General features: G+C 38.5%; 2 protein-coding genes across 2 annotated transcripts; one reads left to right on the top strand and one right to left on the bottom strand.

Moving 5' to 3' along the window:
* Positions 1 to 16548: 16548 nt before the first annotated feature.
* On the bottom strand, positions 16549 to 20240 carry LOC131009596 (uncharacterized). Its single transcript, XM_057937010.1, has 6 exons — positions 19831 to 20240; positions 18633 to 19472; positions 17413 to 18546; positions 17260 to 17340; positions 17043 to 17183; positions 16549 to 16971 (listed from the first exon to the last, which is right to left on the bottom strand). The coding sequence occupies exons 1-6, from the start codon at positions 20026 to 20028 to the stop codon at positions 16549 to 16551; spliced, it is 2817 nt and encodes a 938-aa protein (XP_057792993.1). The 5' UTR covers positions 20029 to 20240.
* LOC131009595 (protein FAR1-RELATED SEQUENCE 5-like) lies at positions 20106 to 26001 on the top strand. The gene is made up of 3 exons (XM_057937009.1): positions 20106 to 20247; positions 23711 to 24497; positions 24594 to 26001. The coding sequence occupies exons 1-3, from the start codon at positions 20106 to 20108 to the stop codon at positions 25999 to 26001; spliced, it is 2337 nt and encodes a 778-aa protein (XP_057792992.1).
* Positions 26002 to 26740: the final 739 nt, after the last annotated feature.

The raw sequence follows: 26740 nt of genomic DNA, 5'->3' as shown, positions 1-26740 counted from the left end.
GCATCATTAGGAGGGAAGTTGGCTTTTAAGCTCTTGAAGATCGTCAAGCATCTTCTGAAGAAGGGCAGAGTCAGGGGACTCTCGGGGACGTTGAAGTTGTTGTTCAACTGTTGCAAGGCGATCCAGGACATGACACATTTCTTTTGCAACGAGCAATCTGGCATCGGCTGGAAGCATGAATTCCTTCATGAATTCAATTCGCAACATCTTGAACTGAGTTTCGAGCGTATGAAGTTGCTCTTTTGTCTTGATCTCTGTTTCAAGCAAAAAGGTATGCAGGTCATTATGATCCTTCCTGATTTTGGAAAGGCCTTTGGCCGGATCAAGCATTTCCTTCTTGAAATTGATAAGAGCAATTTCATCATTCGTCAAATCAATTTTAAGCTGATTGATCAAAACGGCATGATGAATCATGTCATCAGTCGCTTGTTTTTGAACTTCCTGGAGTTTCTTCACAAACTTGGCTCCGTAGATGTTCTGACGATCGAGTTCATGCTGGAGTGACTCGATTTCATGCTGCTGGTTGGAAATGTGTTCGAGCAGGACAACAATCGAATCTTCTACACCTTCAGGAATCAGAAACTGATTCTTGTGCAGTCTTCTGCTTTTCCAGATAGTAAGGAGCTCGTCAGTTTCTTCATCTGAGTCAAATAGAACAGGTCCAGTTGGGCGAGGGAGCTCAACGTGTTCTATTGGTGTTTCTGAGTCGGCAGAAGGGGCCTTCGCTTGTGACCCCCAAAGGGAGCTTTTGAGGTGGATGCTTCGATCTTGCTCGGAGGACCTGAGCATTGAGCTTCTTCTTCAGCAGGCAGCTGAGTACTCGTTCGCTCTTGACTGATGGTGATGCCTTCGAAAGGAGTAGGCTCATCAGTGTTGAAGAGGGGTGGTGATGAAGGCTGAGGAGTCTCTGTGATGTCCTCGACTCGTCCTTCAGGGGATGAGGGATCAGCATTGCCAGCTGATTTCAGTTCTGCTGTTGGCGAAGAGCAGAGAGGTGCATCCACGTTAATGACACCGGCTTGATCATCTTCAACTGAGGTTGGCAGAATAGTTGAAGGCTCAGAATGTAACTGAATCATCGGGTTAGTCATCAGTTGTTCAGAAGAAGCAATGTCAGCTACAGATTCTTCTGGATGAGTAGTCTCACAAGCGAATGCTTCTTGGGGATCATGGCGGTGTGGCGACGAACTGAGTAAATCAGCTACTCGTTCAGAGATCAAGGGCTCTTCAGAAACCTTAGAAGTGTCAGCATCGTCATTGATTGGGGTGGGATGCCTGGACTGATTGAATGAATTCAGATAATCCATGGCGAATCTATCAAAACTATAGATTACATCCCAAACTTTCTCGATTTGAAGAAGGCTGACCAAGGACGCCTCTTTCATTTCAAATGAGTCTTCGGCTTGAATGCTGTGAAGACTGTTGATCTGAGGGCAGGGTGTCCTCTTCAGGAAAGTATACGTGAGAAGTCTATGAAGATTCTAATAGACTTCTAGAGATGTATCGAAATCACCCAAGAGACGTTGGAGGTGATTTGTTGCATCTCGTTGAGCTTCTGAATGTAGTTCAACGACTGCCTGAGTTTTCTCTGAGAATCCAGTAGGAGCTGGTTCAGGGGTAGTTTCCAAGACAACTTTGCCTTTGGATTTCGGAGAGATAGGCTTTCTGGAGGTAAAAGTTTGATTTGATTTGGGAATTTTCCTGGATGTCTTTTGGGGGAGGGTGGAACGAGATCTTCGGGGCACATTTGTATGGACAAGAGGATTTGATGAGGGGGATTCAGGCGCTTCTGAAGCTGAAGACTGTGGGGAGGAGATATTGATTACCTTCGACTTCGGAGAAGGTTTGGGTTCTCATTTTCCAGTTTTGAAAAGTCGAAGACTGTTCGTGAAATCAATCATCATCGGTGAGAGGCCTTGCTGATCTCTGATCTTCACCAGTTGAGTCTTCATTTCTTGCGTCGGAAGGAGCATTCTGACGTGGTGGAGACTCATGATGGACTTCAGTATCCTCAGCGTCATCTTCTTTGAGAAGACCTTTGGAAATCAGGTACAGTTTGAAGTTGGGTGCCCAGTCATGAATTGCATCCCAGAGATTAGTGACTTTGAGTTTTCTAAAGACACTGCTCTCTAAAGCATCTAATTCTTAATATGTGAGAACTTCATCAATCTCCTTGTATTGAGACTTGGGCAAGGTTTTGACAAAGATGAAGAAGAAGTAGCTGACAAGATCCCGAAACTCTTCAGGATTTTGGGTTGCCATGATTGTGGGAAAAGTGGTTGTGACACAGTGTTGAGCCAGAAGTGTCACGAAGTTTCTGAGAAGAGCAGTTTGATTGACAGAGGATGAGGATGAGGATGCGGCATTGATGTTAGCAGGCTCTTCGAACTTCACTTTCTTGTCAAATCCTTCCAGACAGAAGTGGAAGAATCCTCTGATAGGAGGTGAGGCATGCTCTTCTGTATCAGTTTTTCTATTGTCAGCTGCTTGTATCTCCTTCGACTGTCGATTTCCTTCATCTTGTGGAGGAGCAGTGGGATGCCGTTGTTGAGATGTTTCAGCGCTTGGAATTTGCACTTCCTCTGTGGCTTTTTGGGCAGCTTCTTCAGGATCCTCATTGAGAGACTTTTGAGGAGTGCCAAGTAAGATCTTGACTGGAGATGACGAACTTTCAAGGCTCCTTTTGATTGTGCCTCGAGTTTTGTAGCGTGGCTCTGTAGTGGAGAAAGGGGTTTCAGTTGACAGACTGACGTTCCCTTTGATTGAGCTTTTATGTCCTACGAACAGACGAATGGTGGAAGACAGTTGAATGGTGTTCTTCCAGAAGCATTGAGTTTCTTTCACACTGTGAAGAATCAGTGATGAAACTCTGGTTCCTTCACGAAGATGCTTGGTGGAATGGGATTCCTTCTTTTCTTCAGCAAGAATTTGAAGACAGGCCTTCTCCCAGTTGAATGGGCCTTTCTGGAGCATGCAATCAGCACCAGTTTGTGTGGTCTCGAGAGATGACCAGGAGATCCAAGAGTGCCAAACCAGCATTTCTTGATCATTTTGGTGATTGGTCTGAGATGAGGATGTAGTCTTGATATGCTCAAAACATCTGTGATGTTGAGGTCGGCTGGTGCATCACTCATTAGTGTATCTCTCATGAGATTCGTGGCTTCGTCATCAGCGAAGAATGGTGCTGGTCCATCGGTTGGGAGATTGAACACTTCTCTTGCTACTCGTGAAATGTTGATGGAGACCTTCGTGGAATCTGAGAAATTTTCATTTGTGAAAACAGAGATTTCAGTTCTGAGATCACCAGTTGACTCATCAGTCTTGATGTTGTCGTAGAATTCTCTGATGGTCGACTTGTCGAGAAGGAACTCCGGTGAGCATTGAAGGAACTTCATCCATCCATGGCGTTGCAAGATTTTATTAATCTTGTTGAACTCAGCGAGACTCTGGAGTGTCTCAGATGTTACAATGGATTCGTAACATACAACTTGTTGAGATGTGGATTTTGCCATGTGGAATTTGAAAGAAGAAGATTTCTGCAAAAAACTGTAACTTGGTTCTCATAGAGTTTGAACTGTGGATTTTCACTGTTAGCCTTGAAGAGATAGCACACTCAAAGATTTTTGCACAAATGATTTCTCAGAAATTGAGTACATCTTTTTCAGAAGATGAAACGATTTTGAAGAGAATGTGAAAGATCGTGCACAAGGCGGTTTCAATAAACTTTTGAAATCCGTGCAAATGGAGACGTGGCACGTGGATCAATCCGCTTGTTAGTAAAAAGGGTGGGATCGTGTGAACGTGTGTCATCCATATTTGAGCAAAATTTCTACGTGTCATTTAAAAGGAAATGAGAAAGTAATTCTAATGACACGTCAGCCTAAAAACAAATTTCAGTCGAAGTAGATAAAGAAATTCAGTCATAAAAACAAGTGAGTTCATTGAGAGAAGCTTACACAGTGACTACCACTAGATTAGTCGTTGACTGAAGAGTAAGTTCCCCCTGGAATGTATGACTGGTTCTCCTTCAGTTACGAATCTGTTGACTGTTGCTGCACTTTCTTTTCTCGTTTCATCTTCCTTCTGAACTGAAGTGTTTCTTCATGAATCACTTCTTCAAATACTTCTGACGTCCTTTTGAATTCTGTCTCTGTCTCCTCGAGACGTGCCAGATTTTCTTATTTCTGAGACTGAAGCAGTTTCAGTCTGTTGATCAGTCTGCACTCTTGAACATCCCTTTTGTCAGCTTCGTCTTCATCTAAAATGAAGTAGCGCATGATGATCCTTCGAGCATCTTGCACATGATCGATCTCTCTGATGATCTGTCTGTGCTCCCTAAGGAGATTTTCAAATCTCGTTCTTAGGTGTTGATACTCTAGTCGAGTTTGATCATATCTGCTCGTTCCTTCTGACTGTGAGTGGGTTGGACTCTGATTTTCTTCTGGAAAGATGAATATGTCGTCTTGATCAGAATCCAATGTCCCAATCTCAAGTCCGTTGACTCCTCGAAAGTATGTGTGGACATAGTCGCTGGAGGAGTCTTTCTTGTTCATGTTCATTGGAGAGAAAACAAAGAGAAACACACGGGAAACAAGAAGAGAACACGGAGCAAGCAATCTCAAGAAAAATCTTGAGAAAAGATTTTGATCAAAGACAAAATACCCTCAGTAGGATCTAGTTCAGTTAGAACCTAATCAGATACAGAGTGTTCTTGCGAACAACCTGCTCTAATACCAATTGTTAGGTCCGGAAGGTCTCGAATAGGTGTATGGGGGGGGGGGGAATACACCTATGTGTTATTTTTCTTTTCCTCAAAGTGAGGGATCTCCAGATAAAGATCAGAACGAAACTTTACACGCAAACTGTGACGCCTGTTAACTGAAAATAGTTTTGACCACACAGGGTTGACGACTGATACTGAAAGCTCTTCAGTAAGGAGTTATCAGTTAAGTTACTGGAACTTAACTGATGCACGTAAGGGCTTCAGTCGAGTTTGCTAAAACAGAGATGATAGCACTCTTCCTGACTATCAGAAGATAGATCAGTCAGACTGATATCATACACAGCGGAAATAAATTTAGTTTCGCAATAGTCTCGGTTGAGCACGTTGTTGGTCTTAGGTTTCTCTTTGCAGTTATTCAATATTCAGTTTATCAATTGAAACAACACAAGTAGGAATGTAAAACTGAAAGCTGTAAATAACACAGAGACTTTTACGTGGTTCGGAAAAACTATTTCCTACATCCACGGTCGGTTGATCAGACCAACAATCCACTCCGCAAGTGCTTAACAGGTGCACTGCAAACCAAACCGTGTGCTTGCCGGATGCACACAACCGTACCACTGAAAAAACCGCTTCTTTAGTACCCACACTTCACTCGTGTCGGATTTCTCTCGCTTAGCACAACCCGCGCTAAGACTCTCAGAGTCAGAGTACCTTCCTGAACTCCGAATCACTCAAACACTCTACTCTTTCTTTCTGAAAGGAGGTTTGAACGGGTGCCAACTATACTGCAAAGAACAAGTTCTTTGGAGCAAGTTTGACCTTGGCTTTTGGGTAAACAGAGGTTTGCCTAAGGTCTAAGAGAATGTATGTAATCAGCAGTGACTGATTTTGGCTTTGGAATTCTCTTCTTCGATTCAAGCTTTGGAGAGGTTAAGCTTTAGGCTGAGTAGCGATTTTGGCAGAGCTTCAGCTTATGTCGTTGAATCGGTGAAGATTGAAGTGATCCTCGAGCGCTATTTATAGGAGAGCTCTTGAATAGATCCGTTGGCGAAGAACGTCTTCAAGATTTCTTCCGTTGGAGAGCATTTCGAATTTGGGCTGAGGCTTCAATCTTCGAGGTTCCTTGTTTGGTGGAAACGGCTCTCTTGAGGGACAGGAGATGTGACGTCTCTGATAAAGTAGCCACCAAATCGGAATGACCTCTGCAGAGATAAGGAGATCCTGAGATCTCTGCATTTAATGCGGCTGTACTTTTGTGAGTACGTGGCTGTCTTTGAACATTGGAAGTTCAGTCCGAGGAAGAATGTTTAACTGATACTTGACTTTAGTATCAGTCCGCTGAGTCCACGCGGCACGCATTAAGTAATCAGTTTCCGAACTTATTCTTCAACTGATACTTCAGTTGGTATTCTTCAGTCTTCAGTCCTTCGTCCTTCAGTCTTCAGTCTTCAGAACCGCAAGCTAAACTAGAAACGAACTCTAACACTTGAGTTCAAAACAGTTCTAGTCTATTACAATTAAGACCTATGAATTTTGGTATCATCAAAATAAGGATTATGATATTCCACAAGGTTCCCAACAACCCGTGATTTGAAAGGGGTAGGGGGGTACTTTTAAAACTAAATTCAGGAATATATATATATATATATATATATATGGTTGAGTTCAACAGAGAATTATCTTTTTCGAGAGAACGAACAAATCTATATATTTTATGAACAGATCAACATAAGTAATGAACAGACGTATTTAGTAAAAATATAGAAAAACTCGCCACCAGCAGGATTCGAACCCGAGGCAAATTGTTGTTCATGCAGTACATTGATCTGTTCATTAAAATTATAGATCTGTTCGTTTTTATTTTACGAATTCTCTATTCTCCATAATATTTAGCTTCTCTGTTGAACCCTTCTCTCTCTCTCTCTCTCTCTCTCTCTCTATATATATATATATATATATATATATATATATATATATATATATATATTATCCTCTCATAAACGCTTTAAGGTCGGGGAGATGGGCAACTTTAATGAGGAATAATGGATTTTAATTGAAATAGATCTTTTAACTATGTTGAATTTGTTAAGCTTATGGATTTGTGGTCTATCTTATGCAGGGTATCTCTCCATCATTCGAAGGTTGATTCCATCTTGTGGAAGGGTTCAAGTTCAGGAAGCTTTTCAACAAAAGAGATGTATCTTCTTCTTCACAAAGCACCGATGACTATGGACAACATCTCGACATCTTTTAAGAAAATTTGGTTGAAATGCATCCCGTGCAAAGTGTCATCCTTCATTTGGAAAGCTTTTCAAGATCGAATTTCCACTAGAGAAAATCTAATGAAGATAAGCATTATCATCGACAATAACCACAATTGCCCAATCTGCTCTTCTCATATGAAAACCTCTGATCATATCTTGTTACACTGCTCTTTTTCTGTTTTAGTGTGGAATAAGGTCTGCAACTGATTGAAGATCTCATTCATTTATGCGACGTCGATTTTGAATCACTTTTTTGAGTTTGTTGAGATGGGCAGGAACAAGGTTGGAAATATACTTTTCAATGCTACTTGGTAATGTGTCTGTTGGAATATTTGAAAAGCTAAAAACGAGAGAATCTTTAAAGATAGGATCCTTGATATTACTAGAACGATTGATGATATTGTTTTTTGCACATCGAGTTGGGTAAAGTAATAAGTCTTATTAGTTATGGTACACCGAGTTGGGTAAAGTAATAAGTCCATTGAGTTATGGTACACCTCTCATTTTGCAATATATTCACTTCGCTCAATTCTCTCTGCTCTGCCTGCCAAAAAAAATTACTGTAGCTTGGGCGCTACTTCTCTCTGCTCTACCTGCCACCCTTGCTCAATTTCGTCCAATCACAACAAATCACATTTGTCTGGCATATTCTAGAAACTTGCTGCAATACTACGCTGCCTTCTAAAACCCTCGACAAAATCACAATACCTCACAAAACAAACCTCAATCGCTCAAAATCCCACAACAAGAACAAGGATCGCCGAGTGCAAGTTACCTAGAGACACGATGATAGCTATTTTGGCGGTGAAATCTATGTGCCGCTTCAAAAGCATGTGGTGCAGCCTCATCTCGAATCCAAATTTCAGAAAGATTCATACCGATGTGTCCTCGAGAGCCTCCGTAGTTCAGACCCATCTCCTAACATGCCCTATTTTAGGCATCCACCCCAACTGGGTTTCTCCCATAAAGGCAGACCACCCATACGAAATCTTCTTGGATCACTGCAACGGCTTGCTTTGCATGGCCCACCCTGCTTTCAACGATAAACTTGTTCTTTGGAACCCTGCTACCACTGGCGGATCTAGCGGGGCTAGGGAGGTTGAAGCCCCCCTCCCAATTTTTGAGATTTTTAAAAATAAATATAGTAATAATGAAAATTATAATACAAAGTTTTAATAATTATAGTATCCATTGTTAATTGCTTAACATTTTACATTGATTTATTATATTTATCCTATTTTCTTTTGTTAGTTAATTTTTAATGTTGAATTCAAGTCAATCATCATGTTAAAGTAAATCATCATTACTTTGATTTGGAGTTTGTGGAGTCAACGGAACAGATGCATTTTTGAGGATGAGAGCTTTGCCCCTATGCGTATCATGCAGGTGGTCAAGGTAGTTTTTTTGGATATGGAGAATAATTTCACTAAATTAGGTTCAATGCATAATTCTTGTGATGATATTTTGGTGGTCAAAAAGATTGGGGTCAGACCGCGGGCGTCTCCTCCTCCGGAGTTTATCAATGTTTATTGGTGGCCTCCCGTCAATAATTGGATTAAGGTTAATACCGACGGCTCGGCGCTTGGTGCTCCTGGCAAGATAGGTGCCGGAGGTGTCTTCAGAGATAAGTTCTGTTGGGTTAGGGGTTGCTTTCATGTGAAAGGAGGCATCGATTTTGCGTTTGAAGCTGAACTTCTTGCTGTGATTACGGCAATTCAGATTGCTCATGCAAGACACTGGCGTCAACTTTGGATTGAGTCTGACTCAACCTATATCGTGCATCTCCTGCATGAGAGATCAACCTCGGTTCCGTGGCGCTTTGCGGCTGTTTGGAAAATGATTCTTTTGCTCCTAAAGAATTTCCAAATTTAAATTTCTCATATCTATCGCGAGGGGAATAAAGTGGCTGATATTTTAGCCGCAGAAGAGCGACATGAGGGCTGGTGGCCTCATGAGATTGAGGTGATTCATGATGCTGTTAGACTGGATATTTCTTGTCATAGTCATATTCGGATCGCAGGTTAGCTGGAAGTTTTTGTTTGGATGGCGATCGTGGGAGTTTTGGAAGGGCTGCATTGATGAGCTGCGCTGCGGCTTTGGTTTTTGGAGTTGCTTTTGGCGTGGTCGTTGCTTGTTGGGCAGATCGCGCAATCGGAGTTTTCACAGCGTTTTAGTTTCAGGCGACGGCCTCACTCCGGCCGAAACTATTCGTTTTATTTCTTCGGTTTTTGCTTGGGTGGTAATCTTGGCAACGGAGTATAACCGGCCGATGTTTTACCTTTTTAGCTCTGATCGTGGTTTTGTGGTAAGCTCACGGCGACGGCATCTTACCGGCTGTGTTGCTTACTTTTGGTTGTCTTCTTTGTTCGAGCTTACGGCGACGGAGTCTAACCGGCCGTATAGCTTTCCTTTCTGGGCTACTTGGCGACGGCGTCTCATCGGCCAGTTGCCTCTGTTTGGTCTTTGTTCGGGGGTGAGAGCCGGGTTGGTTTGGGGACGATGGTTAGGCCGGAGTTCCGGAAAATTAACCCTCCGCTCTCGCCCCCCTTCTTTTCGTTTTTTTTCAGACGGGTACTCTTTTTCCTTTCTACGGTTTTTCCCTATGGGTTTTCCGTAGAAAGGTTTTAACGAGGCTCGGCCCTTAGTCTGCTTCTCCTGTACTTTCAAGGGTTTCTTTGATTTTTTCTTTTCCTTTTTTAATAAAATCGCATTTTAATAATATGAACTATTTATAATGGAAATTAGTTCATTCTTTTTAGAAGATAGAAACAATTTTTTTAAAAAAAATTATAAAAGTAGGTCTTTATATGTTTTAAAAAAAATGAACTGTACAGAATGTCCAAAAAAATCTGGCCGTGTAAATATGTTCAGATGCCATAGTTCGACAAATTCAACCCCCCTAAACATAAATCTTGGATCCGTCCCTGCGCTGCTACCAATTTGTGGAAAATTCTTCCACTGCAAAAAATTTGGCACTGTGAAGAAGGTCTCGCTGGTGCAACGCCGAGGGAGATGACTTTAAGGTGGTGAGGATTTCGTGTTACGAAATGAAGGTTGGGGTTGAGGTTTATTCCTCCAAGTTAAGTTCATGGACAACATTCGATTTCGATGATGTTGGAATCGAGTTTCGAGTCAAGTACCCCAAGAATCATGTGACTGTCAATGGATCGGAGATCCCTATTGAGACGCTTGTTTTGCCGATAGACTAAATGAAGATGGCGAAGTTGAGGAGGCTCGTGCTTTGTTGGGATTTGATGCTACCAATATGGAATTCAAGGTTGTGCCATTTCCCAAACTTGACATTTTGAGAAAAAGCGTCGATTGTCAACTGGGAAGGGTCGATTGCAATGCTCAAATGTGTAAAGAAATATGGGGATTGGTTACAAGGGATTGATTTATGGTGCTATGATGAAGGTGACGACGAGTGGATCATGAAGAAAATGTTCGAGGTAAAAGATGATTTGAAGGTGGATGGATTGTTGGAGATCAGGTAAAATTATTGGTGGATGCACAAACGGGAAGCTCTTCATCACGGGTGGTGTTGTTGTGAGCGAGCTAAAGAGAAGCAGAGGCTGCTCCTTCCAGATATTCGCCTATGGCTATGAAGAGAGCTTGTCATGCTGCTGCAGCTCTCACCAACAATGAAGATAAGCTCGACTTCAATTACATTCATGGCTTCTTCGTCTCCAGCATCTGCCACAGCAACGGACAACTTGCTTGCTACTATGCATTGCCCAAATGAATCAATATTTGATATCTGTTTTTGTTGTTTGCAAATCACTCACTCTTAGCTTTGCTAAGAGTTTATGTGTGTGATTTAGTTGTCTAAATTGTGTTTATTACCGTGTGTTTTTATTTGATATTACCAAGTTTGTTGGTGTTTTGGCGCAGGAATTGCATGTATCTTGGTTGAAGGCTCGTGATGAAGAAAGCTGGGGAAAGGAGTAAATTTGATGAAGTGATCGTGTGAATTGGAAGAGAATTAGAGATTGGGCTTGGAATTAATTATTTTAGATTTAATTAAGCTCAAAACTCTTGTTTTAATTATCTTTTGGGCTCTTATTTTGTTGAGGGCCGATTAGCCCATTTATTGGAGCTAGGGTCGGCTACCTAAGGGATTTTAATTCCCTTGAACTTTATTTTTATTACTCATAGCCGCAAGTTTTAGAAGTTAGTTAGGTTTTATTCTCAATTGATTACTTAGCACTACACGTTTTATTGCTTTTAGATCAGGTGTTTAATTTTTGTGGTAATACTCATAAAGGGCCATTCTCAAATAGTAGACCTCTTATATAGCAAGGAAGATAAAAATGGTAGTTTGATAGGCAAAAATGTATGAAAAGTCTAATATAACCTTAGTGGGCCCCACAAATTATTTTAAAAAAGAGAAAAAGAAATAAAACTCTTCAACACACTCTCTCTCTCTGCGTGAAACACACCCAACTCTTCCCTCTCTCTCTTCAACACTCTTTCTCTCTCTTCAACACAATCCTCCATTTCTCTCTCTTCGTAACTATCTGATCTTGTAATTTTTCAGATCTTGTTAAAAAAAATGGTGCTACATGTGTAAAGAAATCATCTTCATCTTTGAATGTATTAAATTGAAACAAGTTTGGTTCGATTCGGAGTCATTTTGCCCCTGAAGTGATATAGGTATGTTGTAATCTGTAATAAACGATTTCATTGTGTATTTTGTGCATGTATTTTTATTTTTTTCATTGTGTTCTTAAATACACAGTTGCATACTTCTAAAGGACACAGTTGAAAGTATGTTTAGATGATCTTAATAATTTTTTATTTTTAAACAAAAAAAATTAAGTTTTATCATGTTTAGGACCATATTAAAGAATAATAAATTGAAATAAGTGCGTCTTATTAAGGACACAGTTGAAAATACACATTGTGTTCTTAAGGACACAGTTACTTGTAGATGATTATAAACATCATCATTTTATACTTGCTCAATTTAAATATATATTTGTTTGTGTTTACTAACACACAATTGAAAGTACACAGTTCGATTACACAGTTAACACACAACTTCACTGTTGTTCCTTAATAATAATGGAATAATTAATTAATTTTCATAATAATCTTTCAAAAAAAAGTAATTTACATAATAATTTAGGTAATTATTGACTTACTAAATTTCATATTAATTTTAATATTCAGTGCACAGTTCGAGTATACAATTAAGAGACAATTGAGAGTACATTGTTGTTCTTGACAACACAATTAGTGTTTGAAAGCACAGTTGTGTGCACACAGTTATGAGTACACAGTTCAGTTCTTGATGACACAATTAGTTAAATATTTGAACCAACATTATGATTTGCCGATTTTTCAATTTGAGATACACTCTCTCACATTATATGACTACATTAATAATAGACAATCTGAAAATGAATTTGTGTTTAACACGACACAATTAAGAGTACACTGTTATAGTATTAAGGACACAATTATTAATTGACAATTTTTTTTGCAGACATGTCTTCGCGGCGTGTCGTTATTCGTCATAGTGGACATTGGGATAGATCAGATTACATAGGTGGGGATGAGGTTATGGTTTACATGCCCGTGGGTCAATTATCTTATGATAATCTAGTAAAAGAGATTCACGAGCAAGTGGATAGCGATGCAACTTCAGATTATTTGATTTACTACACGACGAGCACGGGCAATGATAGGAAGACAAAGGTTTCCTTGAAGAGTGATACTGATTTTTTTCGATTGCTTGTAGAACAGAATGACTATCCAGTAGTTTATGTTATCAAGAAAGGTAATCAGTCAGCACCAGCAAGTGTCCCATATCACAACGATTCACAGCGTTCTACTGTCTTACCCGGAGAAGATGATGTAGATCAGAATGAAGCAGATGATGACGATTCAGAGTCATCAGATGATGAGGATGACAAGCGCCGGGAAGAGATCGTGAAATCAAGCATACATGAATATGAATGTTGGATTCGCCAACCGGGGCACCTCGAGAGACTTATCGGGCAACGTAATTTAACATCTAAGCATCATGCAGGTGCAGACGCCCATCGTGATGATGATAATTCAGCGAGTGATGAACAACGTAATTGGATGATTGCAATTCCTAATTTGGATAGTGCATTACCATTACGTTGGGATGAACCATCTTTTGTAGACAAAGGGCAGTTATCCATGAATGCCACATTTGGGTCGAAGGATGAGTTGGCAATTGCAGTGGGACTGTATCACATGGAGCAGAAAGTAGAGTACAGTTCGGATCGGTCCAATAGCATACGTGTAGGTTACGTTTGCAAGCATTCTAAGCAATGCACGTTTAAGCTACGTGCAGTCCAGGCTGTTGGAATTTGGAGAATTATTAAGTTTCAACCGGACCATAATTGTCAATCAGAGTTGAGCCGCACAGCACCGAGACATATGCCAACTAAAGTTATTGCTACATACTTTGCACGTAGATTGTCCACTGAAGGGGTTGTTTTGAAGCCGAAAGAGATGATGGCTGAGATGCTCAGGCTATTTGGCATTGATATGAATTATAAGTTTGCTCTGCGATCGAGAAATATTGCGATAGAGATGACATATGGCGGGTTTGAGCAGTCTTACCAAAGGCTCCCATCGTATCTTTATATGTTGAGAGAGCGTAATTCTGGGACGGTATATGATATTCAAACTACTCAAGATGGTGAGTTTCGCTATATGTTTCTTGCTCTTGGACAGTCGATTAATGCATTTCATAATCATTTGCGCCCCGTCATCGTAGTAGATGGGACACATCTTAAGGGAAGGAATAAAGGGATTATGTTTCTCGCTGTTACTAAGGACGGGAATGAGGGAATATTTCCTCTTGCAGTTGGTCTTGGTCCAATCGAGAATGACGAATCATGGACGTATTTTTTGTCAAAGTTACGTATGTCCCTAGGTGATCCCCCAGATGACTTGTTGATTGTGTCTGATCAACACAAGAGCATCCATAATGCCATTAATTCAATTTATCCATATGTCACACACGGGTTGTGTTTTTACCATATACAAAAGAACTTGGCGCGATACGGTCATCATGTAGCAGCCGTCTTCAAAATTGCAGCTTACAGTTATAAGAATGAATTGTTTGAGGCAAACTTCTCAGCTTTGAAAGAGTTGAAACCGGCAGCTCACAAGCACCTTTTCGAGATAGGGGTTGAGAGATGGGCGAAATCAAAGTGTCCGGTACGACGTTTCGGTTTCATGACTTCTAATACAGCTGAAGTAATGAATGCTCGTTTGCTATGGGCAAGACGTTTGCCTGTTTGCTCGATGATTGAGGTTTATCGCTCAATTATTGAGAAATGGTTTGACGAGCGGCGTGCATCAGCTTTGGCGAGAAATCATGAGGTCACAGAGGAAGCTTTCAAAAAGCTTTCTACGTCTGTAGAATTGGGACGCCACTATACTGTTCGAGGAACTGCGACTCATCTATTCAAAGTTGAGGCTGATAACAGGACCAACGTGGTGGACTTAATGAATTGGACATGTGATTGCCGCGAGTTCGAGTTGGACAACATACCTTGTCGCCACGCTTGTGCTGTTATTAGGTATGTCATTTTACCTTTAATATTCTATTAATTTTTATAAATTAGTAATGTCTAGTTGTATAATCTTTCATTTTATATAAGGGTTTTTTGTTATTTCAGGCATGTGAATAATAATGTGTATGACTTTGTTCATTCATATCAAGCTTTATTGCAGACTTATGGTTATATCATTTCGCCGGTACCAGAACCTGAGTCATGGCATGTTCCGTCATATATCTCAAGTTATGTTGTGCGTCCACCGAAGATAGATCGACAATCCGGTCGACCGAAGGAACATAGACATTCATCAGCAGTTGAGAGCTCTTCCGCTGCACGTAAACAAGTTTGCTCTAGGTGTCGGGGCACTGGACACAATAAACGAGCATGCACAACACCTATAAATATTGAGCCAACAACTGAGAAGAGACGTCAGAAGAAGAAGTGCAGCAAATGTGGGAGTTTAGAACATACGAAGAATAAATGCAAGGTGAACTTGTCGGAATAATGCATTAACTGTGGACTTGTATTTTGGTTGGTTGTTGAGCACCTTATTGGGAGCGTTAATGACAAATGGACTCATATTTTAGTTGTTTTTTGAGGCTCATTTAAGTTATTTGAAGCTCATTTGTTTTCATCTTAGTTGCTGTTACACAGTTGGTATACACAGTTGCGCAATCCATGATACACAGTTAGAATACACAATTGGAGAAATTTAGATTTCACACATTCTTGCACAAGATTTAATCATACGATTTACACAAGCAGTCAATTTAAGTATGTTTGGTTCAAAAAAAAAAAATTTATTGTGTATATCGAGTACACAATTGAAATTACAGTTCACAGTTAATCTATGGGGTAACCAGTACACAGTTAGAATACACAATTGGAGAAATTTAGATTTCACACATACTTGCACAAGATTTAATCATACGATTTACACAGGCAGTCAATTTAAGTATGTTTGGTTAAAAAATAAATAAAAAATTATTGTGTATATCGAGTACACAATTGAAATTACAGTTCACAGTTAATCTATGGGGTAACCAGTACACAGTTAGAATACACAATTGGAGAAATTTAGATTTCACACATACTTGAACAAGATTTAATCATACGATTTACACAAGCAGTCAATTTAAATATGTTTGGTAAATAAAAAATAAAAAAATTATTGTGTATATCGAGTACACAATTGAAGATTACAGTTCACAATTATCTAATAAAGTGCTCTAAAGAAGCTTTGATTACATATCACTAACTTTGAACAAATGTTGTAGAAGTATTTTGACTTTGGTTAAAAAACAATGTTACTACTAAGTTACATTGTGTTATAAAAAAACAATAAATATACTTATCAAATTTGATTAATTGTATTTTTTGGTTCAACTATATAAGACTATTTTCTTTATTTCATTGGTGAAAATCATTAAATCAATTGAACAAAGTGAATTGTTTTTCAGTACACAGTTAGAATACACAATTAACAAAAATTTTATCTCATACAAAGTTTTACACTATCTAATTAACTTAATTAATAAAACAATCAATTTAAATTTGTTTCATCAATATAAAATCTAAAAATTAATATTTATAATGAGTACACAATTGAAGATTACAATTCACAGTTAATATGTGGTAACGAATGCACAGTTAGAATACACAATTGGGGAAATGTATAGTTTATACATACTTACACAAGATTTTATCAAATGATTTAAGAAAACAATCATTTTAAGTATGCTTGATAAATAAATTTTTTTAAAATTAATGTATATATCCAGTACACAATTGTTGCGTACACAGTTATTTAGAACACAGTTATATACAATCAATACACAATTAATTTTTAAACACAGTTCAATAACTCATTACAGAATCTAAGGAAACACCAAAACATCATCCAAAATATCATCCAAAATAGCATCCAAAATACATACCAGTAAATATATCATCCAAAAAAAGGTGTGTCACAACACCAGTTAAAATATACAATACTTAGTGAATAACATCATCATTTATCCATAGTTAGTCCAAATATACTACGAGCAATGTGACACCTGTAATCAGCCAAGAACTTCTCGTCAACGGTCTTGCGACGATTCGAAGATGTGTTCAAGATACGGTCAACATACATGCATGAGAAGACACCACAACTGACAGAGTCTACTTGACAGAAAGTCTCAGACTGTGGCATAACTCTCAGCTCCATCTCATAAACTTTCTCCGACGATGATTTGTTTTTCTTCCAATAATCTGCCCAATAAAGTAGACGAGGTAGCAGACGAGTCACGGGCTTCACACAAAGCTTTCTGTCATTTAACTCATTCTCGGTCAAACAAAAGGCTTTCGAGTCATACAACTCGACTACCCACTCCTGTAACAATACTCGAACTGTGACCCAATGAGTCTTGTCCACATTGCATACCATGACAACCTAAAATAGTGAAAATAAATATGGTTAAGACTCAAGCTCAAATAAACAAACTAATTAAATTTTAAAGTTACCTGTCCATTAACTTTCCACTTCTTTGCTATGTCAATTAGGTCCTTCGGACATGACCACTTTTTGTACAAATACTTCCCACAAATAGACTTGGTCTGTGGATTCGGTCCATGGTACTTCTCAAACTCACGGAGCAGAGTCATCTACAAATATGAAATCATCGATTAATAATACTAATCATTTCAAACTATTGTTGAGTATATTATATTTTAAACTTACATAGAAGTACACATCCTCAATAGATATATTTGTACGGTTGTTAAGTCTCCCTCTTTTGTACAACAAGTACAAATCTATAACCTGTATTACAACAACACAATAAAGATGTTAGATAAACTTTAAAAATTGAAGTCAAAATAATTAATATGTTACCTCTTCACTAAACTCGGATGTGGAATCCTCAATAGACATAAAGAACTCCTGAGGTAATCGATGTCCATTCGAGATGATAGGAGGTGCGAGCTCTGCACTGGACTCTCTAAACTCCTTATATAGCTTCCTTATGATTGCAGGAGTACGAGAACTTGGAGCAACATAAGGACTACGTAGCAGGGCAGATGGCTTACTTTGTCGTGGAGCCAAAGTCTCATCTCCTCCATCTTTGGAATCTGAAGACGTCCAACACATACCTCCATCGCCATCTATATCCTCACCGGTATGCTCGGCTGGCTGCTCATGCTCGAAGGGCTTCTCAACAGCATGGTCAGATGGGTTCTCATGCTCGGAGGGCACAAGGGGCTGAGAATGCTCAACGGCATCCTTAGTTGGCTGGTCAACATCACGCTTAGCCGGCTGGTCATACTCAGAAAGCTTCTCAACAACATGCTCAGAAGGCTTCTCAACACCATGCTCGGATGGGTGCTCATGCTCGGAGGGCACAAGGGGCTGAGAATGCTCGACGACATCCTTAGTTGGCTGCTCAACATCATGCTCGAATGACATCGGATGAAAGTTATCATGACTTCTCGTAGCAGGGATGCTACGAGAACTAGAGCAAGCTCGTGAAGTGCTCGGTCTACCGCTGGTCATCTGCACTAATTGGCGACCAAGCACAGCTATCCAACCTGTCTCAGAAACATCTACTGGCATATGTGGAGCAATTTTCTGAGCAAGACGAGCAAAATGAGCATCATCATCAATCTCAGAAGACTGACATGGAAGTCCATGCAAACAACATTTAAGAGAAGGCTCCGTCTCCAGTCCAGCCTCATTGGAAGCACTCGGGCGACGCTTTCGGGCATGCCCGGATGTGTGGCGTGCCTCAAGACGTGGATGCTCGATATCCTTATGTTTTCTTTTAGAAGGGCCCGAATCTGCTCGACGAGAAATTGTTTTTGTTTTCTTACCAAACATCTCCATTTGTTTTGCATAAGGCAATTTCTTCCAGGCATTTCTCTTGGATGCTACAAATAATACATCCAGCTTCCCTCTCTGCCATTCTACAAACTTCATATAATAATTCTTAGATTCTTCAGTCAAAGTAACTTCCAATGGCTCAACCTGTAACTGGACACAAATAAATGAATTTGTTACTAAAAAACCAAGAAACATCAAACACTTTATAAAATCTAACATAATTTAATCTTACTTACCTCCTGGTCGAAAAAAGAAGTCAAATCAGTCGTGCTTTTATGTGTCTTCCACATCAAACAGCGAGGAAATCGCATCTCATCATCTCGGGTTCCGCAAACATGTCCTAAAGCCGGAATGACCTCGTAGGACCAAATCTGTAAAGCCCAAATAGGTCCAAAGAAGTGATATGTACTACCGCTGAAAAAATCCGGATGCTTATACAGAATGCTCATACTATGACACAAAATCTGATATGAGTATGCTCCCCAAGGAAAACTTGACCAACGCTCCACATCTTCTACCAATGCCCACACCCAATCTGCTATCCACACATTACCGCCGCATATGAGGAGATGGTATAGAAAAATTATGTTAGCAGCTTTCAAATAATCATCCACATTGTCACCAAACTGTTGTGCATTAAAATTATGGCGAAGCATGTCGATTTTCATTTTTTTTCCTTTTGACACCCTACGGTACATGGAGGTTTTAGAAATCACATGCTTCTTCGAATTGGGATCATAGTTCTTTTTTGTAAACGCCAACCCAGTCACAAGCGTGTAATCTTGTGCAGTGAATACAATATCAGTTCCACCAATGTGAAACCATCTCTCCTGCTCTGAGAAGGTAGCATCTTCTAGCTCGTGGGCCATAAGCTCATGTAGCGCATTATTAGCACTATTTCCTATCCTCAAATCAAGGAAATGACCAAATGGACCTTCCTTGAATCTCTCAATAGCTTCCTCGCCACCTACTTGCTCTAATGTCAACCTCACATGCTCCACAACCTCATCGCGCACATATTGGTTGATACGGCCCTTATATCCTTGCATTAATGGTCTCGCCCATGTAAACCTAGGCTGCAATAAAGGTAAAACAAATACATAAATCAAATATCCAACTGTGTAGAGGATATCAACTGTGTAAGCTCAATTGTATATTCTGTATCAATTGTGTACTTCATATCAACTGTGTATTTCAACTGTGCGTTAATTCAATTCCAACAGTCGAATGACGAGCAACAAAACAACAAGCAAATGCAAACTCAGCCACAAACCAACAATCTCAATCATCAACACACAGAGAACGTATAAACAATAGCAACACGCATCTATATATCTTAGATTGGAGTTCAAAGTCACCAACGTATAAACAATCATCAACAATTCCTCAACACACACAACCTATAAACAATCGTTTTACACCATAAATACTCACCGGAGGATGTGGTTCGTTCGCCGGTGCTAATACTTCATCCTCTGCAGCAGTGGTCTCCTCCTCCGCCGTCGCCGACTCTTCATCGGCCGCTGACTTCGGCGGAGGTCGCCTTTTGGAGTCACATTTCGTCTGCGGCAGTAGCGAGTTCGGCAGCTCTCCTTCCGCCGTCGACTTAGACGGCGAAGAATTAGTGCTCATTGCTAGAGCGTCGGTGGAGGAGATTTCGCCAGAGGGTGGAATTTCAAAGTGACGAGAGAGAGGGAGTTCTGTCGGCCATGGAGGGCTCGCCGGACATGGAAGACTCGCTGCCGCGCGCTGGCAAGTTTCAGACTGGGAGAGATCGAGCTATTGGGCGTGAAGAGGGTTTCTATTGGCAAGTTTCTATTCTTTTGCCTTTTGTTTCAACCGAGAAAAATGGTAGTGAGAGAGATGAAGTTCAAATATTTCTATATCTTTTCCTTTTCTTTTTAAATTTAATAAGGGTATATTAGTCTTTCTATATATTTTGCCCATAAAACTCCCTTTTTTATCTTCCTTGCTATATAAGAGGTCTACTATTTGTAATGGGCTTGTTATGTCTTTCTCTCTTAATTTTTCTTGCTTTTGACTTTTGCTTGGAACTTGACGGCTGGATTATTGAAGTAACAGTAGACGATCTCTTCAATATTTTGGTGGTGATTTATTTTAATTTGAATTGCAATTAATTTCGTTTATTTAGTGTTTGTTAATTCTATGTTTGCTTTTATTTATTTGATCGTTCTTAGTTTAATTATGAGTAGCTAAATATTTAATTCGGCGAGAATAATGAAGTATTGATTTAATAATAATATGTAAGACCTAATTGAGCATATAATTGATTCCTATTGATTCCGATTTATTCCTTGTGTTTAAAGACAATTATGATTTTATTTAAGTCTCTTAGATTTAATTGGATTAAAGTCAATTGACACCTTCAATCCGTAATTGTTGGAATAAGGCTGATTAGTGATAAAGCTACCATGTTCGTAGTAGAAATAAATTGGTAGACGAATTATTACTTGCGTTCTTGGGTAATTTGTCTAAATCGGGTTCTTTCATCTTAATGCTATTAGAATATTAAATCTAGGTCTGACGCCTCCAGCTAGGTTATACTCCCTCCGTCCGCCAAAAGTATGGCACAATTACTATATTTGGCGTCCGCAAAAAGTATTCCACTTTCCTTTTTAAGCCATGGTCCCACCATCCACCTTTATATTTTATCCTTACAAACACTCTTTATTTACAAAAAATCCACCCCAAATTCAATCTCCACCACACATCTCAAAAAGTGATGGAACCCTTTCTCCACTACATCAACATCATCACCAATTTTATTAATCTCCGTGCCCAGCCAAAGTGACATACTTTTGGCGGACGGAGGGAGTATTTTAATAAGGGAAGTAGGCAAGTCTGGTGTCTCCAGCTGTCTATCGACACAGTAAATAGGAATTGGGGTACGTCCGTTGCATTTACGGTATCCTATAACTGGTTGGTTAATAGGGATTAATTTATCTTTGCGTCGATGAACATAGTTATTTAAATTAATATGGATTTATTCAAGCCGAGTTACCTTGCTTTGATTATTTTCTATTTGCAATTTTTGTTAATTTATTTGCGTTCATAGTTATTTAGTATTATCTCTCAATTTAAGGTGTGGTGGCTACACCAATTTAATCTTTAGGAAATTGATTACAATTATATGTTCTCTGTGATTCGACCCTGCTTATTACTATACTTATTTAATTCTTGCAGGAATTATTTGATGATAGAGTCTACTAATTAATAGTATATGATTATTTCTCATGATCTGTTTCTAGATTTTAAGCATAAATTTCCATTTGAATGACTCATTGAAATTCTAACTACTCGAAGCATAATGAATGGATAATTGAGATTCTGACTACTTGAAGCATAAATTTATTCTAACTACTCGAAGCATAATGAATGGCTCATTGAGATAATTTACATTTGAATTGCTCATTGAGATTCTGACTACTATTTTTCTTAAGAATAATAATATTCATATATAATACTCCCTCCGTCCACCAAAAATATGTCACTTTACTTTCGGCACGGGTTTTAATAAAATGGGAGTAAAGTTGGTAGTGGAGTAAAGGTCCCACTTTAAATGTGAGTGGAGTTGTGTGGACCCTACTACTAAAAATGGATGTGGCATATTTTTTGTGGACGGACGAAAAAGGAAATTGTGACATATTTTTGGTGGACGGAGGGAGTATGTAATACCCTTATATGGACCGATTTAATTATTTCCATGACTAATGTACCCATTTTGGCAGCTGAATTGATTTGGAAGGTATTATGTGATTTTTTTTTCTTTCCTTTTTGATAATATTAGATTTATCATTCGTGCGATGCACGAACAATATTTTATACTTTTAAAATTTTAAATTATACATAAAATTATATGAAGGGTGTGGGTAAGGAACATATATATATATATATAGGGGGGGGCTCCAATGAGACCCCCTAATTTTAGTGAGATCTAGGGCACGATCTGGTGCATTTATTTTATCAATCCTATGACTGATATTATACCTGGAGGGAGAATTTTTTTCGCAGGGTTCGAATCCTGGAGGGAGCAGAATATTTTAAATTTTGTTGTTCATCAGTATATACTGCATTGTTCATCATTATATACTGCCTTTTTCATCAGTATATATGTCTTGTTCATTACCAAATTTTTAAATTTTGTTTTTCATCAGTATATACATCTTGTTCGCTAGATATACGTCTTGTTCATTGGTATTATATGTCTTATTCATTGTCCTCACTGTTACACGAAAAATATAGGGTATCACTGGAGCGCGTCCCTATATATATATATATATATATATATATATATATATATATATATATATATATATATATATGGGAGAGTTCAATGAAGACCACTCCCCTATACAGAGAACGAAGACCAAATCTAAAGCGTTAAATCCATGTAATCTTGCGGTCCTCATTTAACCGTTATTAGATAGATATGAATCATATCAAATCTCTTATTTATGGTAAATAACTATTAAGATATGTTTGTTACAATTTAGAAACGTATTAGCTGCATTGTTTCTCATATTCATCGTTTCCAAACCAGTCCACCATTGAAGAAAATTTCGAGTTTTTGCAGAATATTTTATGGAGAATCAAGGTTATTTATTCTATGTGAATTTAATCGATTTCGTTCGAACTGTTATACATGTTGCATATATATGAAAATTTTGTGTTTATACGTAGAAATTTCGTTCGAACTGTTATTTATTCTATGTGAACTGTTATTAAATTTCGTTCGAACTGTTATTAAATTCACCCGGTATGGTTGACAAATTTCGTTCGAACTGTTAAACATTATTTGTTCGAATTGTTATACGTGTTTTTACTCATACTTTTCAAACACACATTACGTGTTTATTTGTTTTATGTTCCTTTATATTGTTATCCGGATGTCACATTGATCATATTTTGGCACTGTTTCTTCGTTGTTTTTTGTTTTCATGTTAAAACTGATAGGCATTATAATTATGTTCATTCACAATTTTTTCCGGCCACCTGATTCCGTTGATCTTTTGACAGACCTTGTTCGCATTCATTATGTTCATAAGACTCTACCATAACAACATGTAAAAACTGATAGACAGTTTAACTATGTTCATTCACAATTTTTTATGACCCGAATTTGGTGCATCAATATACAGATCATGTCCGTATTCATTAAACTTACACTTAAACATCAAACTTATAGGCAGTATAAGTATGTTCACTAGCATTTTTTTATGAACCTGATACCGTTCATCAGTTGAGAGGCCATGTTCGTATTCATTATATTGACCCTTACATTTACCATTTGCAGAATTCACATATTCAAGAACACCAGATGGTCAATTGTGTTATCCTCCTTGCGATGATTCGCAGAAACCTCGCAATGGCATGATATTTAGTACATTGCATGAAGCTGTTGAGTTTTACAAGGATTATGCCAAACTTTGTGGATTTGACACCCGAATGAGCACAAACAGGAAAAATAAAGATGATATAATTACCAGGCAATATGTGGTTTGTAAGAGAGAAGGAGTATGGAAAAAGGCAAAAGAACCTCGAGTGCGTTTCAGTGATAAGGGCACAAAGAAACGCAAGACAACATCTTGCAAGGTTGATTGTAAAGCTAAAGTTATAATTAAGATTGTGTTGGGAAACTGCTACAAGTTTGCTGAATTTTGGGAGGGTCATACACATTCCATGGTTCCACTACCAACCAGAGACCTTATGCAAAGTAATAGGAATGTGGATGAATTTCAACAAAGATTCATAATATCTGGAATAAAGGCGAATATTGGTCCCATGCGTTCATTCCGTATGTTCAGAGAGATAATGGGCAGTTACGATCGAGTTGGATGCACAAGTAATGATTTCAAGAATTTTGCTAGGGATTTGAAAGTGCATTCCAAAGGATCCGATGCACATATGTTATTGGAAACATTTACGAATAAGCAGGAACTTGGAAACGGTTTTAAGTTCTTCCACGACGTAGATGAAGAGAATAAATTGTGTCGGATAATTTGGGCTGATCAGACATCAATAAAGAATTTTAGCTTGTTTGGAGAGGCTTTGTCTTTTGATGCCACTTATAATACTAACAGGTGCTGTTGCTTGTGAAATTATTAGGTATTAAGTTTTGTTTGAAGATTAAACATAACGTTTACGTTCATGAATATTTTTTTGAAACAATACTGCAGGTACAAGTTGATTTTTACTCCCTTCACTGGTAAGGACAACCATGGAAAATGCGTATCATTTGGTGCTGCATTAATATCACATGAGGACACAGAATCATATTCCTGGGTTTTGGAGCGGTTTGTTCAAATAATGGGCCATGCACCAAAGATCATAATCACGGACCAAGATCCAGCACTCAAAAATGCCGTTGCATCTTGTTGGAAAGAAACTCGCCACAGGTTTTGCATGTGGTACATAAATATTAAAGTTGCTGAGAAAGTGCCACCAAGATTGAGAGAAGATACAAATTTCAAGTCTACTTATGCTAGTATTGTTTGGACAGATCATGATGATGTCTCGCTTTTTGAGGAGAAATGGAAAAATATGATTGAGGAGTTTGATCTCTCGTCGATTAAATGGTTCAATGACATTTTCGATGACAGATCTTTCTGGATCCCGGCATATTTTAGAGAAATACCTATGAGCGGCTTATTCCGTACAACTTCTGCATCTGAAAGCGAGAACAGTTACTTTAAAAGGTTTATCAACAAAACATCTGATCTGGTATTACTTTATACCAATTACTGCAGTGGTCTAGATGTACAGAGGTATAACTACAAACTAGCAACTCATGATGATGAGACACGTTCACCCGGTATGGTGACAAACTTACCCATCGAAACGAATGCATCTGTTGTCTACACTAATGCTGTTTTCAAACAAGTACAGGATGAAATAGACCATGCAAGCAAGGCTTGTGGAATACACAAGATATACTCTGAAGGCAACAACACAATCTATGAAGTTGACGACAATGTAGATGGTGTCTTCTTGGTTCGCAATATGAAAGATGAGGATGAAGTGTCTTGCACCTGCCTTATGTTCACCAGGAGAGGATTGCCGTGTAAGCACATGTTTTGTGTGTTTAGAAATATGAATATTGACAGTATTCCACAAAAGTACATTGCTGTGCGATGGTGCAAGTTCAGCATTTTATGCCCAAATGAATCATATGAGGTACAGCCACCTAACTCAGGTCAGAATATATCAAATTGGGATTTTCGTATCTTTAAGGCTGTTAGCGAGTCAATATCTCATGTGAGTGGCAATGAAGAGCTATATGAGCAACTGTACAATGATATCATTGAAGTTCGAGATAAGTTTTCCAAAATTGGAGCAACTATCACACCTGCTTGCTCAAAGACCAGGTTGTTCAATGAATTCTATGGAGCTGCTCCTACTGAGTCACCAAGTGTACTTCCTCCTGACATAGCCAAAACAAAAGGAAGTGGTGCAGGTGGTCGGAGAAAATCGGAAAAAGAGAAGGCGATGATTCTCGCAAATAAACCTAAGCGTCTTTGCAGGAAATGCAAAACCATTGGTCATCATGATTCTAGGAACTGTCCAACAAAGGATATAAATTCTTGAACTTTATAATTGTCGTGTTTTGTGTTATTTTCAAAGATATTGATATTATTAGATTTTCTGGTTTTAAATTAGTTTGGTTTATATTGGTGATGCATCCCATATTTGAGATTTGATAAAATCTACAATAAAACTTATCAGGCGTGAATATGCTATTTGTTAAATAGTCGCAAGATTGTCAGTGCGGTGACATCAAGTTTTTCAATCATTGGAGTTAAAATGCTGTTTCATGTTCATTGGACATGTTCAATTATTGAGTTTTTGCACTTACATAGCGAACATAACATTGATATCACTTATACGTCAAATGCTGTTTCATTGAATGTTCATTGGACATAGCGAACATAACATTGAGAGTTAAAATGTTGTTTCATGTTCATTGGACATGTTCAATTTTTTTATGCACCTCTTTCATTGATATCAAGTTTGCACTTATAGAGCGAACATAACATTTGAACGGTTTATGCACTAACGAACCCCCTTATACGTTCGAGAATTTATATGTTGAATTTTAAGGAGGTATAATGTTGGAGAATATTTTTTATTTAATAACCGCACCGATTAGTAATTGTTGTATTCTTCTTATGTTGTCTTTTATAAGTTTGGAATAACTCATCTAAACAGGGTGTGCATGCTATTATGTATATAAACAAGATGCATGCACATTCATAGGTCAAATGAACATATATAAACTTTACAAGACATATGTCAAAACAATATTATTATTCAAAAACGTCTGAAC

This window comes from Salvia miltiorrhiza, chromosome 2 (genome assembly GCF_028751815.1).
Source record: "Salvia miltiorrhiza cultivar Shanhuang (shh) chromosome 2, IMPLAD_Smil_shh, whole genome shotgun sequence".
In the NCBI taxonomy this organism is placed as follows: domain Eukaryota; kingdom Viridiplantae; phylum Streptophyta; class Magnoliopsida; order Lamiales; family Lamiaceae; genus Salvia; species Salvia miltiorrhiza.
This window is presented reverse-complemented; position numbering and strand designations above follow the sequence as displayed.